General features: G+C 48.2%; 1 protein-coding gene across 2 annotated transcripts in view; it reads right to left on the reverse strand.

Moving 5' to 3' along the window:
- INCA1 (inhibitor of CDK, cyclin A1 interacting protein 1) overlaps nt 1-19,976 on the reverse strand; it is a 31,003-nt gene extending 11,027 nt beyond the window's left edge. The window contains exons 1-5 of one of the 2 annotated variants that reach the window (XM_075907848.1): nt 19,721-19,976; nt 17,834-17,931; nt 7,679-7,798; nt 5,698-5,740; nt 684-889 (exon numbers count right to left, since the gene is read on the reverse strand). In XM_075907848.1, the coding sequence (XP_075763963.1) occupies nt 684-889; nt 5,698-5,740; nt 7,679-7,798; nt 17,834-17,871 (407 nt within the window). In that variant the 5' untranslated portion in view covers nt 17,872-17,931; nt 19,721-19,976. The remainder of the gene's footprint in view (nt 1-683; nt 890-5,697; nt 5,741-7,678; nt 7,799-17,833; nt 17,932-19,720) is intronic. The other variant, XM_075907847.1, reaches the window with a different exon arrangement.
- Between the last annotated feature and the right edge of the window lie 797 nt (nt 19,977-20,773).

Consider the following 20,773-nt stretch of genomic DNA (forward strand, 5'->3'; position numbering starts at 1 on the left):
CAAATTGCAAAACTCTTCCTCTCCCCCACTTATAACCATTTTTGTAAGTGTGGAAGGGGCCGAAAACCCCCGACTTATGTTGTTGGCCCACATTTTTGACAGCGTATGACACTTATCGTAAATGAGGGTTTGAATTACGACGCCCACGACTTGCGATGCTTCCCTGGGAACCAATCACATCACAAGACAGGGGCTGCCTGTAGTGACTTGATCATATTCTGTCATGGCAAACATTAATTCGATTCAGGGCACTTCTGTCTAGCAGAGAAAGGTCCACCATGATCCAGTGGCTGGAAAGAGAAGCTAGACAAATTCAGACTGGGAAATAAGGTGTAAGTTTTTTACAATTTCTCAGGAGCTGTGTTGGATGCCTCATTATGCGCAGGTTTTAAATCAAAATAGGATATTTTTCTAGCAGGCTTGCTACAAGCAAAAAGTCAAACTACATAGTCACTTTGTGGCCTTACTGGGTATGGATCGATGGAACTATGATGAAAGCTCTGTGCACCAGTAAACCCCCACAGAGTTAGCCCTTTACTCAGATATGCATGGAGCTCTAATTTTTCACACTATTAGTGTTTTGCTGCACATATGTTGATTTCCTGAAACTGTGCAAGCATAAATATAGAAACAAAACAAGTCCCACACATTCCCCTCCCTCATACGTCCAATCAGCTCCATACTGATCAATGCAGCTTTGCCTTTTCTTCAGTTCCTCCAGGTGATAACAGACCGACATCACACTACTGCTCTCCAGTTTCTTTCGTTTCAGCCTGCCACTTCTCCTACACAGCTCCTGAGGAGAGGGAAGTGTTGGAGGGATGGACAGCACTTCCCAGGAGCCTGCATCTATCTGAGCATCAGGCCTGTGGATGGCAGAGCTAGACATCTAGGAGATAAAGAGAACACAGGAACTGCTAGTCTGGATCAGACCCAGTATCCCCTCTCAGAAGTGGGCTAATCTGCCCCACAGTAGGTCTCATCCCAGCCTCTAATTGCTAGGGATTGGCTTAAACAAGGAAGCACAAAGTCTAATATCTCATAGCATTAGCTAACATACCTCTGGTTATTCTCATCCATATACATGGCCAGCGCCTCTTTGAATCTTGCTGCATCCTCTGCCTCAGTAACATCAAGGGGCAGAGTGTTCCGCAGGCTTGCAATGCACTGCCTGGGAAATCAATCCATTTTGAATTCACCCTTTTTCAGTTTCATGCATGTCCCTGCATTCTTGTGTTGTGAGGCAGAGAGAGTAGGCATTCTCTTCTCTACGCCTTTCATGGTTTAGCAAATCCCCTCTTCTTCACTTCCTTTTTGTGGGGAACAGTCACAGTCTTTTCCATCTCCCTCCAAAGGAGAGTTTTTCCAGGTCTTAATGGAGATCATGCCTACACTCAGGTAGGAAATGGTTTTCCCTGTCTTGTGAAACTTTCCCATTTTGCATCAGGATAAAATTGAGACTTTTTCACAGAAAAAGAAAGTGAGTGAACGAAAGACTTTGTAGCATTTCTCATCTAAATTAGTCAAAGCAAGGTGTGATCCTGGGTCTCCTCCAAGGTTCAGTGCCCCAACCACCAGACTATTCTGGGGTCCCTCTCTCTTTTCTAAGCATCTTCCAATACCTGCCATTGGATCCTAAACTTTAAAATCAGGAACCACCCAGAAACTATAAATAAACATTTAAGTTGTGGGAACACCTAGAAGCTAGTCAGGCTAGAGGAACCCAGCTGTACCAGATGCTGTACAGAGATGTAGTCCCTGTTCCCAAGCTATGAGATATCACAGGTGGATGAGACAAAAAAATCAGGTCATGGTGGGAGGCAGTGTGACAAAAATAATGACACTTGCATTTCTTAGCCAGTCAGGAGCAGTGTTTAAGCTTGCAGTGTTCTGCAGACTTTCGAAGAGGGGCACAGAGGCACATGCAGGAGCTATCTGATGGGGGTATTCAATCAGTGTTGCACAAATGGCACTGGTGTGTTTCTTGAATGGCTGTAAAGTCTGGTCTACACTACAGACTTCTATTGGTATAACTGTGTTGCTCAGGGGTATTAACATCTGAGTCGAAAACAAAGAGAGAAAGCAGACTGCTTCCTGAGTCAGCAGCTCACTTGGCCACCTCGGCAGGATGATTACTCAGGACACAGATTGCATGCTGCCTTATAGACACCCCTGGCCAGGCACCCCTAAGGATTTACATTGTCAGTTTTTTTACAGTTTTCAATCCACCACAGTTTCATGAAAACAAACTGTCCCGGCTCAGGTCAGCAGATGTGCTCTTAGCTGTACACCAAGAAAGGGCTGCTGGCCAATAATTTTTTGGTATGGGGCCCACCACCAGAGCTGCAAATGGTACCAGAATGTAAGTCCAGTACACAGGAATATACTTCTGTCCCACCACCCCATCCTTACCTCCTCCCTCCCCAAATCAGGCTGCTCATGTTCCTCTTGCTTTGCCTTGGCCCCTGACTCCCACCAAGATTTCTGGCCTCTTCTAATAAGCATGCCAGTTGCAAATTGCTCTTACCACCCGCTACACCCTCCATCTAACTGCTAATGAGCTAAAAATCAACTCCCCAAAGCCAAGAGCTTTCCTCATTAACAGGAGTAGCAGTGCTAAATGGGGAACAACAACAACATTCAGAGATGCACTCGGTGCCCTACAAAGATAATTAATCTAAAGAGCTAGTCAGTGGCAGGGGGGAGAAAAACACAGCTTGCATTTTTAATTTTTTTGAGAGAGAGATTTACTGGTACCTCCTCACTGCTTTGCAGGTAGGCGGTATATTTAACCATTCTCTGAAAACATCTCAGGGACTTGTAATCTGGTACAACGCCAGGCTTTGGAGTGAGAGGGGCTGTGCTAGCTGGGGACTATCCAACAGAAGTAGGGAGGTCACCCATGTCTACCTTGCTGGGATACAGCATCCAGTTGGGATGTGTTGACACATTGGAAAGGGTTCAGAAAAGAGCTGTGAAAATGACATAAGAGTTGGACAGTCGAGAGATTAAAGAAACTCAATTGATTTTATCCAAGAAGAGGTGATTTGATCTCGGTCTATCAATACCTCCTTTGTGAGAAGATTTTTCATAGGGTTATTTCACCTGGCAGCAAAAAGCAGATGGAGATCCACTGTCTGGAATCTGAGGCTAGATAAATTCCTAGAGCCCTGCAAATCCATGGATGTGAATTCAGGTATCTGAGGCTCATTTTTGCAGATATACATGTGGACATAAATTTTGTATCTAGAACCCTGCAAATTTGCAGATATCCGCTTTATATCCATGGGTATCCACATTTGCAGATGTGGATGCAGATATCCATGGATCATTTTTATGGATGCATATGCGGATATATATTTTGTGTCTGCTCAGGGGTCTACAAATTCAAACTAGAAATAAGAGACCAATTTTTAGCAAGGAGCAGTATTCACCAAGGGATCAATTTATCAAGGGAGATAGCAGATTCGATCTTTACGTCAAGGCCGGCTGCCTTTTACTCAAACATCTAGATGTCTGGGGCTTGAGATCCCATGACCTGCATTGCACAAGAGGTCAGACTAGTTCATCTAATGAGTTATTCTGGCTTCAAACTTTGTCAGGAAGCCTCTGATTTCCCAGGTCAGCCGCTGACCTGGATTAACTCGCTTTCTGTCTTTGTGCTTTCACTCCCACCTCTGTGTCTTATCTTTTGTGTCACGGAGACACCAGTCAAGGCTTCATAGCCAAAATTAAGGTGAGTTTTGCACTTAAAGCTGGGCCCAACCTTTTTATTAAAAAAAAACCCAAGGAGTCTTGTGGCACCTTAAAGACGAACAGATTTATTTGGGCATAAGTTTTTGTGGCCCCACACAAGCTTATGCCCAAATAGATCTATTAAGGTGTCACAGGGACTCCTCATTGTTTTTGCAGATGCAGACTAATATAGCTATCTCTCTGAGACTTGTAACTGTCTTATGATTTCTGCAAAATACAATTCATCCTTCCTAAAATTCCAGCTCTTGTTCTTTGGGCATGCAATGAGGTGGTTAAACATTTTCAGGCAAACCTGTTAATTAGTTTATGAGTTAAAATTAATTAACACAGTGTCCTTTTAAGAAATTTAGCAGCTTGTCTCAGATCTCCTTTTGTAGGTCCCTAATGATATTAGCAACCAAATAACACTGACTCTTCCCACATTTTTAAAAACTTGTGGAAATCACGTTCACAGGCCATCTTTGGAGACACTGAGGATTTTTGGTCACTTAGGCTGGCATTTAGACTGTCCACTTTTTGAGGCAGAAACTAATTCCTAGGGAGCAAATACAACAGGGCCCTGATCTCACACAGCTGTGTACAATGGGAAGCCCGATCTCAGTTGGGGTCCATAGTTGGTACTGTATTTCAAATAAAAATGTATCTCTGTGGCTGGAGCATACATATGCACATTTCAGACATGACTCTCAACAAATTTCAAAAGTTTAAATGCTAAATACTCTTTTCTACTGTACTTTCTCTGCCAATCCCAACTACCCCCTGCTGCGCACACACCCTCCCCTGGAGATCCATGAAGCCATCCTTTGCGGGGCTCAGCATTACAAAGTGAACATTTTTCAGAAGGAAGGGGGGAGGTAGATGGCGGAATCATTGCCCACACAAATTATGGAAAGCAATTACCATATGCATAACTTCAAATCATTAATCGTGGGGGCTAACTCCATTACTACACCAACTGATGAGTGGGTGAGAGGGACTGTGGGGGAGATGGTTTGTGTCAGGAATGTCTTGGGGGAGGAGAGAGAGAGACCATAGCAAAGAGAGGAGAGAAATTTGGGGCCTGAGTGAACATCTGTTGCTCAGATCACCGTTAGCTTCTACTTTGATACTCAAGGGACTGATGACTATGCAGGTACACAAGGTATTTGTCATGTGCCTGCTGGAGATAAATTCCATGCACACTCAGGGAGCCTCAGAAGGGCAGTAATTGGCAGGCAAAATAACATGAGTAATATTTTTAAAGAGAAGGGAATCGGGGAGGTGAGGTGGGAAATAGCTTTTTCACTAGCCATGACAATTTAGAACAGCTACTCTCATAGTCCTGGTAGCAATAAACAGGAAAAGAGGTAAAATATTTTTATCCAGGGAGCTGATGCTCCTGTGTGAGCCCTCCCTCCCACAACTCTTTGAGAATACGAGCTCAATGTAGAGCCCAGTTCCATGGATGTAAATCTGGAGGTACTCCTCTGAAATTCACACAGTGAGGACCAAACTGGTATCTGGAATGACTCCGGTGAAGGCTTGAAGTCAAATTTGCTCTCAGTTGCATTGATATAAATCTGGAGGGACACCACTGAAGTCAGAGGGGTTGCTCTGGACTTACACAGTGTAAATGCAATCAAAATCTGGCCCAGTTTGGATCTAGACTGCACAGCACCCAGGACAATGGAGTCACAATCTTGGTCAGGGTCTGTGTGGCCCCCCCATACAGCAGTGTATAAGAAGCCCTTTGATCGGGTAAGGAATCAGTTTCCCATTTTTCATGTCATGACTGCACTCAGAAGGGTTTGGAACCTATGGAGCTGTGAGCAAATTAGGTTTGCAAAAACCTCACCAATCCAGATGAATTCTATTTGCATGTGCCTATTTTTACACGCTATATTAGTTCCACTGGAGTTGAGCAAATAATTAAAAAACCCTTGTGCCTATATGGAAACATACCAGCGGGGGTGTTGCTTCCCTGTATTCCTTCATCCAATGCGGGCTGAAAGATAAATAAATGCAGCTTCAGCTGCGACTTCATGATTCCTAAAGATGTTCGTTAGTAACTTGGAGAGAAAATACATTCATTAGCCAGCAGCACATGCTGGAGAAATAACCGAAGGGTTTGGATAAAAGCGGCAGCTCAAATCTTGGCAGATGCTTTTCAAACACCCACTGTGATTAATTCCATCATCTGTATAACTCAGCAGTGTCCAAATGTTGCAAAACCAATGACACACCACTGGTGTCTAATTTGCATTGAATTTGCATAATGCCTAATCCATTATGCTAATGACACCTAACCTGAGAACGAATGGGAGAAGCATGAATATATATGGTATAAAGGGAACAATAATAAAGAGACATAGAGATTGTAAGCTGCTTGGAGCAGAGATTGTCTTTTTCTTCTCTATTTGTACAGCATCCAGCATACCAGTCTATGGCTGAGGCTAATAGACACTACAGTAATACAGATAACAATAATACAATCACGTTCTTACATGTCATTGTTTCTAATAAAATAACAATGAAACACCCCAACTGAAGTTAGGTCCACACTCTGCTGACATGTAGCCAGAAGCAGTCCCTGACCCAGAAAGATTTCAATCTGGGAAACAGAGACAAAGGTCGGGAGGGGAAACTGGGCACAGAGTGTGGCAGCAACTTGCCATGGCATTGGTTGAGCTAAACTAATGGGAGAGAGGGAAGGTGGGACAGCTACACTAGGGTCCCAAGCTCAGAGGTTACCCCTTGAAATTATCTGTAACATCTGTGTAAATAATGGGATTTCAGGGAACATGGAGTGTTGGTGCCTCAAATTTCTTTCTATAGCATAGAGCAGTGGTCACCAACCAGTCGATTGGGATCTACCGGTAGATCTTGGTGCCTCTGACAGGTGATCCTGACTGGTTTGCCCAAAAGGCTATCAAGTTCCAGCACTTCAGCAGCTCCCCCCTTCCGCCCCCCTGACCGCTGTACATCTCCTGCCTTTTGCCTTGGAGCTGTCCCCTCAGGAGCCTTCTGATTGCTGTGCAGGGCAGGGGAGTCAGAAGAGGGGTGCTGATGTCAGGGTGCCTCCTTCTCCCACCCTGTATCCTATCTCCACAGGGCAGAGAGGGGGCACAACAGGACTTGGGATGGAGTTTGCTGGCTGCTTTTGGGAGTGGTGCAGGGCCAGGACAGGGGTAAGCCTGCCTTAGCTCCACTGCACCATCACCCAAGAGCCACCTAAGGTAAGCAGGGCCCAGTCAGAGCCCACATCCTGAAACCCTACCCCAGTTATGAACCCCCTCCTGCACCCTGAGAACCCCTGCATCCAAACACCCTCTGGCATCTAGAACCCCCATGACACCCCAACTGCCTGCCCCAAGCTCAGCTCAGAGCCCCTCTCACACTCCAAGTCCCTTAATCCAAGACCAAAGCCTGCACCCCAACCCACTGCCCCTGCCTGGTGAAAGGGATAAAGGGTGGGGGAGGGAGGAGGGAGTGAGCAGGGGCGGGGCCTCAGAAAAGGGGCAGGAAGGAGGTGGGGCAAGAGTATTTGGGATTGAGGTAGATCTTGGATTGCACTTAAATTCAAATAGTGATCTTGTGCTCAAAAAGGTTGGAGACCACTGGCATAGAGCCACTTGCCAGTTCAGGGAATAGATGGTGTTTATTAAACTAGCCAGGCCAATTAAGCCCAAAGCATTTCCATTTCACAGAGCTGGGTTGTAATCAATGGAGTTTAAAAAGCCAGTCCCACAACCGTTCAGCAGAGAAGCTATTGTTAGAATCCGCCCGTGTGCTGCCGTACCATAGCGAGGCACATGCATGAAAGGATTATCTAACAGGGTCGAATATGCTTGCATTCGAGCTATCACCATAATATAATCAGGCAGAGAAGAAAGACAATCATTCCCTACCCTGGCCACTGGCTAAGAAGTACATCATTCCCTACCCTGGCCACTGGCTAAGCTGGCTCCAAAATTCATCGCTGTGGTAGCACATGCCTTGATGATGGGTGGGAAGCCCCATGGTACCAGCTCTTGGGTTATATCGACGTACCATCCTGGACTGCCTGTAAGCAAGCATGCAAGCGGGAAGTAATAAATAGAAGTGAACAGGGGGAGAAAACTGGGAGTATGTTTTAAAGGAAAAACTCTCAAGATAAACTTAATATATTTAAAGAAATGCAAAATAGTTGCTTGCCAATGTTACTCAACATGGCCCTGATTTGATTGATAGATCCATCCATCCCCACTTATATTTGTTGCTCTGTTCCTACCCATACACATTCATCCATCCTGTGCAAACCCATCCATCTAGCCTCCTCCATGCACATCCATCCAGACCTAGCTGTCCATCTACAGAGATTAGGTGGATAAATAAATTAATGGAGATTGTCTATCTCCTAGAACTGGAAGGGACCTTGCAAGGTCATTGAGTCCAGTCCCCTACCTTCACAGCAGGACCAAGTACCAACCCTGGCAAGTTTTTGCCCCAAATGGCCTCCACAAGGATTGAACTCACAACCCTGGGTTTAAGCAGCCTAACCTCAAACCACTGAACTATCCCTCCCTGAAACATAGCTGCTTAAGTTTCAGAGAGGTAGCTGTGTTGTCTGCTTAAGGACTTTGGTGAACCAAAGTTTCTATGTACTTGAGAATCAGTATTATTTATTTATACACAGAGAAGAGAGAAGTGAAGTGATTTTCCCCAGTATCATGTAGCAAGAGCCTCCCCTCTTGGTTAAACATCACTCCCTTCCCAGAACTGGGGGCAGAACCCAGGAGTCCTAGCACCTAGCCTTTCCCGCTGTAACCCCATAGTCTCCACTCCCTTCCCAGAGCCAGGGAGAGAACCTGAGAGTCCTGTCTCCCAGTCCCCCTGCTCTAATCCACCAGCTGCTACTCCCATAGAGGCCATGAATATTCAGGGCCAAATGAAGGAGCAGGGAGGGGGAGCATTTCAGCTCCAGAAACTTTAACGGCCACACAGATGAATTCAGATCCAGCAATGTTAATTGCAACACAGCCGGAGTGTAACTGTGATGAACTCAGAAGCTGGGAGCAGCAGGGCCTTTGCAGCAGGAAGTTTGTTTATAAACCAAGGCAGGGTAATTACGGATCATTCGATGACCCCAAAAGCATTGTCAGGTTCTCCAGTCAAAAGAAAAGAAACAAAAAAATGGGCTAATGGGAGTTTTGCTAGGGTCTGTGGAAGCAAAGTCCGAGGGTGCTAGATACAGTTAACATTCTTTAAACCTTTTAAAACTAAAACCAAAACCTCCTGATTTAAAAAAGATCAAGAAAGGATGAGGAATAAAAAGAGAATACAGGCAGAAGCCCATCAACAGAATGGGACTATCCAGTTTACTATGCTCAATGTAGAATGTATGATTACGTGCCCCTGGGCAGATGGCATGTGTGTGCAGTTGGTGCAAGGAGCTCCTAGCCCTCAGGGAGACCAGGGTGGCTGAATTGGAGAGGCTCAGGGAGACAGAGAGGAACACCGATGAGATTTTTCATGACACAGTAGAATTGTCCCACCTCCAGTCAGACATCCTTTGTTGTTGAGGAAGGTGAAAGTCACAGGGAAGGAGACTATCCAACTGGAGCAAAGGGAAATGATGATTCCAGAGTTGGGGCCCTCTTTCCAGATGATGTTGTGGTATCCTCTCACACTGTAAATACCTTTCTGGGAAGGGAACTCCAATTATTAGGAAGATACAGGATTTAGTAATGAGGGATTCAATCATCAGAAACAGACAGCTGGATTTGTAATGGCCAGAAGAATCACTTGCTGTCATGGTGTGAGGATTGCAGATCTCTCAAGATATCTGAATAGACTTTTATGTAGTACTGGGGAAGAGCCAAGTGCTCGTAGTACATGTAGGTACCAATGGCATACAGAAGGATAGGAAAGGGGTTCTGGAGGCCAAATTTAGGCTTCTAGGTAAAAAATTGAAATTCAGGATCTCAGTGGTAGCATTCTCTGAAATGCTTCCACTTCCACATGCAGGGCCAGGTTGACAGGCAGAACTGCAGGGACTCACTTTATGAGATCAATAGTGTAGGGAGGAGGGGTTTAGATTTGTTAAGAACTGGGAAAACTTTTGGGAAAGTGTGACGGGCCGTCCCCTGCCCAGGGGCGGGGTGAGCGGAGCCCCCGCCGGCCGTCACTTTCCCGGGGGCGGGGCAAGCGGAGTCCCCGCCGGCGGGGATCTGCCGGCCAGCTCCAGCCCCAGGCCCCCCAGCAACCCTGCAACCCCAGCCGCCAGGGGCGGCAGGCGGGGGCGCTCCCCCCGCGCCTGCGCCGGCAGCTGACGGGCGGCTTGCCCCCCGCCGGCTCACTCGGGGAAGGCGGGGCCAGGGCGCACGGCCACTCGCCAGGGCCAACGGCCGGGACGTGCCTGGAAGGGGCGGGGCCCCGGGCGGCGGCCGGCGCGGCGGGCCCGTTTAAAAGTGCCCGCCGCCGGAGAAGCAGGGCGTGAGCGCCACACAGCCCGGCTACCGGCCCAGCGCTGGTCCCGGGGCCTCTGGGACAGCCACTGCCCCTGGCGAGCGCTCAGCCCCTCGCCGGACGGCGGGCGGACCCCTCCCGCGCCGAGCCAGGAGGGACCGGGACGGCCAGGAGCGCGCCGGGGCCGGAGAACTCGCCCCCGAGACTCCGCCGGAACGTCGGACGCCGCGGACCGCCGAGTCAAGGTAGGCGCCGGGGCGACGGGGATCGGCCGGCAGACCCAACGGGAGGGAGGAAGGAGCCCGGGGCAGGGCGCTTCTGGCAACCGTGGGGGGACGAGCCAAAGGAGGGAGAATCCTCACCCCGCCCCCCGTCCACCGTGCCGGGGCGCTAGTGGCCCCGGCGCTCAGGGCCCCAGGCTGGGACCTGGAGAGAGGGCGGGACCGGGTCCCCCTCCCTCCACACGGGGAGCGTCCCGCACCCAACAGCCACACTAGATGAAAGGGACCAACCTAGAACCCCGGACTGGGGAGGACTTAAAGCCGGGGGCTTCGGCCCCACCCCGCTCGGCGGGTACTCACTGCCAAGGTTCGCTGACCCCCCCCATCCAGCCGGGAGGGGTGATCGCACCCAAGGGGCCCGGGCCCCCTATCGGGGATCTGGGAACGACACCAGACAAAAGGAGAACAAAAGGGGTCCGCAGACCCCCCCTCTCGGACTGGGAGGGGGTGATCGCACCCCAAAACCCTCACAGAAAGGTTTTGAGATGTCGAAACTCAGTGGAGAGAGGGTTGGATGCAGATTACTTTTGTTCCCTTCTCTCGCTCATGCAACACGAGTCTCTTCTTCTTCTGCACTGTGAGAAAATTAACCTCATTCCATTTCAACCTCTTTGGTTGACTGCTTGTCTTCATCAGTTACCATAAGCACAACCATCCCACAGTCCCCATGCCAAATTAGACACTTAAAAAGGGGCAACCAGACCAGACTTGCCCTGAAATTGGTTTTTCTTTTCCAACAGCTAAGTACAACTTTGGCACAGAAAGCAAATAAGTGAGCTGATAATAATGGTTGTGATTAACTACCCAGGTTCTTTCCCATCGGAGCAGCAAGGCTAAGTGCACATGCCTAATTAAAACAACTGGAAAGAAGACAACACAGAATAACACAGTCAAATCATAAGAACATAAGAATGGCTAGTTTGTGGCTATGTCTACATTACAGAGTTTTTTCAGAAAAGCGGACGTTTTTCCGAAAAAACTTCACTTACGTCCACACTGCAATCGCGTTCTTTCGGAAAAAACATCAAAAGAACAGAGGGGTTTTTCTGACATCGGTAAACCTCTTTCTCCAAGGAAGAACTCCTTTTCCAAAAGAGCTCTTTTGGAAAAAAGCATGTGTGGACGGGGAAGAGGGAGTTCTTTCAAAAGAAGAGGAAAGAGGAAAAAGCACAGGTGTCCTGGTGGCCACTCTGTCCATACTAATCACAGCTTATATGTGAGATAGCATCCATTCAGCATGGATGCTCTCTTTCAGAAGAAGTTTTTTCAGAAGTTCTCTTCTGGAAAAGCTTCTTACAAAAGAAGCCTGCAGTCTAAGCATAGCCTGGGTCAGACTACAAGTTCATCTAGCACAGAACGCTGTCTTCCAGTGGTGGCCAATGCCAGGTGCCCCAGAGGGAATGAACAGAACAGGGAATCATTAAGTGATCCATCCCCTGTGGTGCATTCCCAACTTCTGACAAACAGAGTCTAGAGACACCATCCCCATAGCCTGGTTAATAGCCATTGATGGACCTATCCTCCATTAATTCATCTAACTCTTTTTTGAACCCTGTTATGGTCTTGGCCTTCACAACAACCTCTGGCAAGGAGTTCCACAGGTTGACTGTGCATTGTGTGAAAAAGTACTTTCTTTTGTTTGTTTTAAATCTGCTACCTATTAAGTTCATTTGGTGACCTCCAGTTCTCATATTATGGGAAATAGTAAATAACTCTTCTTTATTCACTTTTTCCACAGCAATCATGATTTTATAGATCTCTATCATATCCCCCCATAGTCGTTTCTTTTCCAAACTGGTTACAATTTTATTAATTTCTCCTCATGTGGCAGCCATTCCATTTCCTTAGTAATTTTTGTTGCCGTTTTCTGAAGTTTTTCCAATGTCAAGCTATCTTTTTTGTGATGAGGCAACTACATCTATACGCAGTATTCAAGATGTGGGTGTAAATGGGGGTGTGACGGGCTGTCACTGGTCGGGGGGCGGGGCGGCCGGAGCCCCCGCCGGCAGGGGGCTGACGGCCAGGATCGGGCCCCCCAGCATTCCCCCAGCGCAAGCCGGAGGCGGCGGCGGCCGGGGGCACTACCCCCGCGCCTGCGCCGGCTGCAGGAACACAGCCTGTTCCCCGCGGCCCCGGATGGCGGGGGCGGGGCGGAGCAACGCGGCTGGTTGGCCGGGCTGCGTGCTGGGATGTGCCCGGAAGGGGCGGGGCCCCGGGTAGCGGTCGGCGCGGTGGGCCCATTCAAAAGGGCCCACCGCCGGCGGGGCAGGGCGCAGGCTCCTCGCGGAGGCAGGGGAGCAGCCCCGGCAGCAGGACGGAGCCCGAGCGCCACATCCCACAGCTGTCGGCCCGGCGCTGGTCCCGAGGCCTCCGAGACAGCCACTGCCCTTGGCGGTCGCTCAGCCCCTCGGCAGACGGGGGGCGAACACCGCCACGCCGTACCCGGAGGGAGTGGGACAACCAGAGGCGGATCGGGACCCGAGAGCTCTCCCCGGAGGCCGCACCCGGGAGCGGGACACCGCAGGACGCCGAACCAGGGTAGGTTCAGGGACGCCGGGCACGATCGGCAGGAGCCACTCGGAGGGAGGAAGGAGCCCGGGGCGGGGCGCTTCTGGCGACCATGGGTGGACGAGTTGCGGAGGGAATGACCCCCTCGTCCACCGTGCCGGGGCATTAACACGCCCCGCCACTTAGGGCCCCGGGCTGGGACCCGGAGAGAGGGTGGGACCGGGTCCCCCTCCCTCCCTGAAGGGAGCATCCCTCTCCCCAAGACCTTGACGAAGGGAAGACACAAGGCACAACCCCGCAAGGGGAAATTCCAAACCGGGGGCCTTTCGCCCCACCCCGCAGAGACGGGTAACTATTGCAGGGTTCGCTGACCCCCCCTTCCTCCCGGGAGGGGGTGATCGCACCCATTATCAGGGGCCCCATAGCGGGGACCCGAGAGTTGATGTGGAACCAAGAGGGGACAAGAGGGTTCACCGAACCCCCTTCTCGGGCCGAGAGGGGGTGATCGCACCCCCGAACTCCCACAGGGGGATTTATACAGAGGCATTAAAATATTTTCTGTCTTATTCTCTTATCCTTTTCTTAATGATTCCTAGCATGCTCTTCGCTTTTTTGACCCCCGCTGCACATTGAGTGGATGTTTTCAGAGAACTATTCACAGAGACTCCAAGATCTCTTTCTTGAGTGGTAACAGCTAATATAGTCCCTATCATATTATATGTATAGTTGGGATTATATTTTTCAATGTGCGTTATTTAGCATTTATCAACATTAAATTTCGTCTGTGATTTTGTTGCCCAGTCACCTAGCTTTGTGAGATGTCTTAAAACGTGAAGGTAACCATGCCTCGATTTCCTCCCCCTGCAAAACAGGGTGAGAAAACCTTCCTCACAGTGTAGAGATGCAGATTAATTAGCTAATGCTTGTAAAATGCTTTGAAATTCTTAAATGCTGATACAAGGAGTCCTGTGGAACTTTAAAGGCAAACACATTTATTGGAGCATAAGTTTTCATGGGCTTCCACTCACTTCGTCAGATGCGCCCCCACAAAAGTTTATGCCCTAATATATGTGTTAGTTTTTAAAGTATTAGACTCTTTTGTTGTGTTTGCTGCACAGAGTAGTGCAGCTATCCCTCTAAATATAAATTCTGTAATCCAGTGGAGAAAGGCATTGCAACAAGCAACAGCTGGGAGTCTAATCTACACTGGAAAAGATTTGCCAATGGCAAATTTACCTAGTATACATGCCTCTTATGCTGGCAAAAATTTCTTTTGCCAGTATATGTTCTACCAATTTCCTTTATGAAATAAGCGATACCAGCAAAAAGAATTTCTTGCCAGTGTAGACAACATATTAAAAAATCACACTCCGAATCTACAGCACAGTAGAACTGCAGAGTTACAAATACTTTGGGACTAGAGGCTGTTCATAACTCTGAAAGGTTCGTAACTCTGAACAAACATGATGGTTGTTCTTTCAAAAATTTACAACTGAACATTGACTTAATACAGCTTTGAAACTTTACGATGCAGATGAAAAATGTGTTATTCTTATCCTCTTGATACTTTTAGCAGTTGATATTTAACATTGTATTTGCATTTTTAAATAACTATGCTGCTGCAAGATTGTGTCTTTCTTATTCCAATGAGCAGAGCCCTGCAAATCTGTAGATATCCGCTTTATGTCCGTGCGTATCCACATCTGTGAATGTGGCTATCTGCAGTTCATTTTTGCAGCTGTGTATTCAAATTTTGTATCTAAAACCCTGCAAATTTCTGGCTATCCACTTTATAGCTGTGGGTATCCTCTTCAGTGGATGTCAATGCAGATATGGTGGTTAAACTCTGCACTAAATTGCGTAGGGAGGTTGTGAAATCTCCAACATTGGAGATACTTAAGAGCAGGTTGAATCAGGGATGATCTAGACGAGTGGTGCATAACCTTTTTTCAACTGCGACCCCCATATACTTGTGTTGTGACCCCCAAGATAATTTGAGCAGGGCAGCACAGCACTTAGATCTGGGCGGCCAGGGGCTGGGCCCAGCCATTGGCGGCCCCACAGTGTGGCACAGCGCTTAGATTCGACTGGCCAGAGACTGGGCCCCAGCCATTGGCGGCCCCCCAGGAAGACATCCGCGACCCCCTGGGGGGGTTGCGACCCACAGGTTGTACACCACTGATCTAGACGGTGCTTGGTCCTGCTGGGAGGCCAGGGGGACTGCACTTGACGACCTCTCAAGGTTCCTTCCAGTTCTAGTATTCAATGATTCTATGATATCTGCAATTCATTTTTGCAGATGTAGCTATGGATACAAATTTTGTATCCATGCAGGGCTCTAGAAATGAAGTGTGTAATTGATGTATGAATTTGTAACTTTGGCGTTCATAACTCTGAAGTATATGCCAGCAAAAGTTTTCTAATGTGAACCTGGCTTGGGAGTTAAATCCAGATTAATTAAAATTAGAAACCAAGGCACAATTTTTTTCACAGACAGAATGATTAACCATTAAAAGAAACTCCCTAGTTCCACACAAGTTACTGGGCTCAAGACAAAGAGAATGGGGTTGAATTCTGTGCATTTATGTTATATAAAGGGTCAGACTAGGGCTATGTCTACACGATGCAGCCTCTTGTGAAAAGGCTGTGTTGTGTCACTAAAAGTCAGCGTGTGTGAATGCTGCTTATCCACACTTTTACGGACAAAATACTTCCACTCTGTACGACAAAGTAGTGTTCACACTCTCACTTGTCACAACAAAGCGTTGTAGTTCATGGGGGTGAGGAAAGGGATTTAAGCACTCATGAACGGCAATAGTTTTGTCAATCAAGTACAAGCGTAGACATATGATGGAAGATTGTCAAATAGTCCCTCACTTCTGGCCTTTTTGCCTATGAACCTTCTATGGCTGAATGAAAGCAAACAGCAAACATGCAGGTTATGAAGCCAAGTAAAGGAAGAAATTTAGACTGGTAGCTAAACAGAATTTCAATATTACCCATCCTCACCTGTGGCATGAAGCCAAGATGATAATATCCTTGTAACACTGTCTTCTCTTCCTGGTGGAGTGTATTATTTAGGGGATCATTAAATTTAATAATACTAAAACATTAAACAAAAAGAGTCTTTATCCAGCGCTGGGTGGCAACAGTGATCCGTGCCTTTGGTCATCCAGTTACATTTCTTTAAACGCTAGTTATGCTGGGAGCTCCCACTGTTCTGTGAGCAGATAAATGAAGTCCATGTACTTGACATTAGCGTCTCCTATTGCTGCTTATTCATGAGTAGTGTTTTTCCACCGCTAGAGGGAGATGGAGGGAAAACAATCCCCCTGGCTGTAGGATGAGGAATGGAGCTGGAGAAAGAGTCAGGTTTCAGGAGGGACCCAGTGGGACGTGACACCAAGTGTTCACTGATACAAGTTAGGTCCAAGCACCTACCATGCAAATTTTGGAGCTAAAACTGGGGACTCGACAATTTATACAGGAATTGGAAAAGATTCAGAAAACAGCAATAAGAATTTGGGGGAGTCTGAAACAGCTGCCATATGAAGAGAAATTAATAAGATTGGGACTTTTCAGCTCAGAAAAGAGATAAAAAGAGATGACAAAAAGGGGATATGATAAAGTGCTGCAAGATTGTGACTGCTGTGGAGAAAATAAATGAGGAAGTGTTAATTAATTCTTCCTATAACACAAGGACTAGAGGTAAGCAAACAAAATTAACAGGCAGTAAGTATAAAACAAACCAAAGGCAGTATATCTTCACACAAAATTCAGAGTTAACCTGTGGAACTCCCAACCAGAGGATGTTGTGAAGGCCAAGATTATAACAAGGTTCAAAGAAGCACTAGATAAATTAATGGAGGATAGGTCCATGCTATCAGCCAAGATGGGAAGGATCGAAAACCATACTGGGCATGTCCTTTGCCTGTTTGTCAGAAGCTGGGAATGAGCATCAAGGGATAGATCACTTGATGATTCCCTGTTCTGTTAATTCCCTCTGATGCACCTGGCATTGCCCACTGTCAGAAGACAGGATCCTGGGCTAGATGGACCTCTGGTCTGACCCAACATGACCGTTCTTATGTTCTTATATTCAGCACATTACAATATAATTTTTGATTAATGAAACATAGGGGGAAGAATGAGATTTGAAAGCTCCCAGTCTTTCCACATATAACATGAGCATTTCAGCATGCTGCCATTTCATGTCATGCTAATCAAACATTAGTTTGATATGTAAGTTTGTTAACGAGGCGTGTGGACCTTAGTTTTAGCTCAGAAGAGAGTTTACATCACTTCAGCTTCAGTAAAAGACTGGAAGCAGGGTGAGCAGATGTCCCAATTTTATAGGAACAGAAAAAACATTTTAAAAAACACCAACTTCATCTTCGGCTGTCCAGATATTAGATAGATAGGCACAGATTTGTCCAGATCACCAGACATACAGAACACAGAGAGACAGACAGGTGGATCCACACCATCAATCCCCACACATGTTTACCAGTCTATCCTTCCATCCCCAAATACATCTATCAATTGATCCATCTAGTCATTCCTTCCACCCATGTGGAAGCTCTCCAGCGGCATATATAGCCATTCATCTCACATATTATCTATCATCCAACCCTGTAAACTCCATTTATCTGTCTATCTCCATATTATCTATCTATCCCCACACACCTATCTCTCTTTCTGTCCTTTTCTTTGTCTTACCCCATATGCTCATTCTATCTATATGGCCCCAGATTCCCCAAAACACACCAATATAGCTGAAAGCTCAGCCCCCCCCCTCCAATGGATTGTTACCAAAAGATCCCTGTGAACGGATCCCACTTTGGAGCCTTCAGTGAACGTACTTTGCGAATGGGATGAGGGATGTGTGGGTCTCCTCCATGCTTGGCCACTGCTGGGAGAGTTGCAGGGTTTCCTTTTATCTCCTCAGTCCTCCTCAATCCTGCATGGGACAGATCACTGCTGTGTGGTGACACATCACTCAGGGCTGGCAGCGCCTGCCGGGTACCACTCTGCTGCCCTCTAACTGACACATCCCAGTGGGTACTAGAACTGTGCAAGGGCACACCTCCAATTTACCCATCCACATTCCTGCCTGTAATGCATCCCTTCCTATGCCCTGATGTACTGCCCCCCACCAGCCATGTGCCACCCGAAAGCCTGTATCTGGCTGCTCTCCCATCTCATTTGTATCCCCTCCACAAAACCCTCACCCCATCAGTTCTCCTTCTATGGTATACTCGCCTCATTGGTACCCCCTCCATGCCATCCTTGCCCCATCCGTACCTCCCTCCTCAGCACCTTCACCCCCTTGAAACCTTCCTCTTCGGCACCCTCACCTCATTGATACCTCCCTCCTCGGCACCCTTGCCCCATTGGTACCTCCCCCTTCAGCACTCTCATCCCATTAATGCCCCCTCCTTGCTTTACCACGGCTGACCCACCCAATGCCTCAGGGCACCCATGTGTTGGGGGAGGGGTGGTCAGGCTTCCCCTCTCCCTGGTGAGGGATGTGGTATGTGGGGCAGAAGAAGGCAGGGTAAGTTGGGGGGCTGTATAAGGTTGGGGGGCACTGTCCCACACCCTACATACAGCCATGGGAACAGGGTGTGAGGCCCCTCCCCCCGGGTGCCCATGGGGTAGTTTCTCCTCACCTCAGGCAGCTCAAGTCTGAGGCGGGGACAACAGTTGGGAGGGATGGAAAAAAGGCGGGAAAAGCTGTTGGAGGGTGGATGGGAAAAAAGCAGGAAGAGTCGTTGGGGTGTTGGGAAAAGCTGTTGGAGGGTGGCTTGAAGAAAAGCAGGAAGAGTCGTTGGGGGGCTGGAAAAAGGTGGGATGCCCTTGCATCCATTTTTTGGGGCAGCATGATAGTGGGAGGTCGTTGGGAGAAACTCTCCTTTTGGCTTCACTTATTCCTCACAGCCGTGACTGTGAGGAGTTCTGGGATTGATGGGGGTGCCCTCAGTGTTCAACTTAGTAAGTTCTTACTAGACCTGCTCCTTCTTGTTTCTCCCCTTCCTGTGTGGGAGGCGTTCCCAATAAACAGCGACAAAGCTACCTCAGCATCTACCTTCAAATCTCTCCTTAAAACACTCCCACAGCTGAAAGCCAATTGTGTGCCAACTCCCCCCCTCCCCACCCCCACTCATGATGCAGCCAGAAGGGACTTCAAGAGGTCATCAAATCTAATCCCATGTACTCATGGCAGGACCAAGCACCATTTTTTAGAACATCCTTGACAGGGCCCTGTTTTTCCCAGTGGGTGTGCTGTACATTAGAAACACACCAGAGGGCGGCCTGTCTCTAATATAACAGCTCACACCTTATCTCGCCAAGCCCTTTACAATCCTTTCCTGAGTTTCATTGTAATTTTCTATGCTACAAACATTTTCGGCTGGCTTATTGTCCAAGAAGATTGAAAGTGCCAGGGAAACGATTAAAAGGATAATGACGGAAGATCAATTTTTTTTATTTTCTAACCCTCCTAAAAAAATTATCTAGATCTTTATGATGGGAGAATGATGGGGAGTAAAAATGTGAATAATGGAAAAAACAATGAAACTTCCACAGAGGCTTCCTATATACGCACACAGATTTTCTTACTCATCTTCCCCAAAGCAGTGGCGGATATAGGGCAGGGTGAGCAGGGCAGCTGCCCCGGGCCCCGCGCTTCTATAGGCCCCATGCCAGCCCAGCTCACTCTGCCGTATATCTGCCGCTGCTGCCCTTACCTACTGGAGCTGCCTCCACCGCTGCCCTTCACTGCGGGTCCATGAGCAGCTCTTTTAGCCAGTGGCGCGTGCGGTGGCGGCTCGTTGCCATGGAGGCGAAGGGGGACGCCTGCCCATGGCGCCCGGGTATCCCGCTGCTCCACCCTCCTGCCCCACCCAGAGAGAGGCTGGGGGTGGCGCGGTCTCTCCCTCCGGGGGAATCCAGACCCCTTTCCCACTGCGCCTGGGGGTAGAGCGACCCGCCCGCCAGGGACACCCCCATCTCCTCCCGCCAGTCCCCACCTCCCCCCACTTGTGGGTGCAGGGCGATCCAGCTCCACAGACAGCGCCCCCCCCCCACATGTCCCTGGGAGCAGGGGGAGTTGCTAGCTGCCCCTGCCCAGCCAGGAGCTGTTTGAGAGGCTGAAATGGTCATTTTGGCCTGTCTGATGAGTCAGACACCCCTGCCCGCTGGTCCTCCATATGGCCCATCTGTGCACCATCCTCCACGTAGCCACACCATGCCTGCCCCCCAACCTGAGTACCCACATGCTGCCTGCCCCCCAAAGTCCCAACACCCACATGCTGCCTGCCCCCCAAATCCCAGCACCCACACACTGCCTGCCCCCCCAAATCCCAACACCTAATGCTGCCTGGCCCCCCAAGCCCCAACACCCACACTCCACCTAGCCCCCGCAAGTCCCAATGCTGCCTAGCTGCGGAACACCCAACGTTGCCTGGCAAATACCAGCCATGGGCAGCCAAAGAGAATCTACTGTGAGCCAGGAGCATTTTGTAGGTCTTTCGATTATATCGATTGAAAACGACCTGTAAAGAAATGGACTTTACTGACATAATTGAAGAATGTGCTACCAAAAGAGCTAGACAGCTATAGTAGACTTAAATACACATGAAAATGTTTAATTATTAATGCAGAATTTTGTTTAAGAATGAATTACAATATAATTAAAATAAAAATTATCCAACTAAATTAAGTTTCTATCAAATTTACCCAATTAACATTTAATATGAAAAACAGCCTTCAATTTGTGCATTTGACGCTTTTTTTCTATT

The sequence above is a fragment of the Pelodiscus sinensis genome, chromosome 24 (genome assembly GCF_049634645.1).
Source record: "Pelodiscus sinensis isolate JC-2024 chromosome 24, ASM4963464v1, whole genome shotgun sequence".
Classification (NCBI taxonomy): Eukaryota; Metazoa; Chordata; order Testudines; family Trionychidae; genus Pelodiscus; species Pelodiscus sinensis.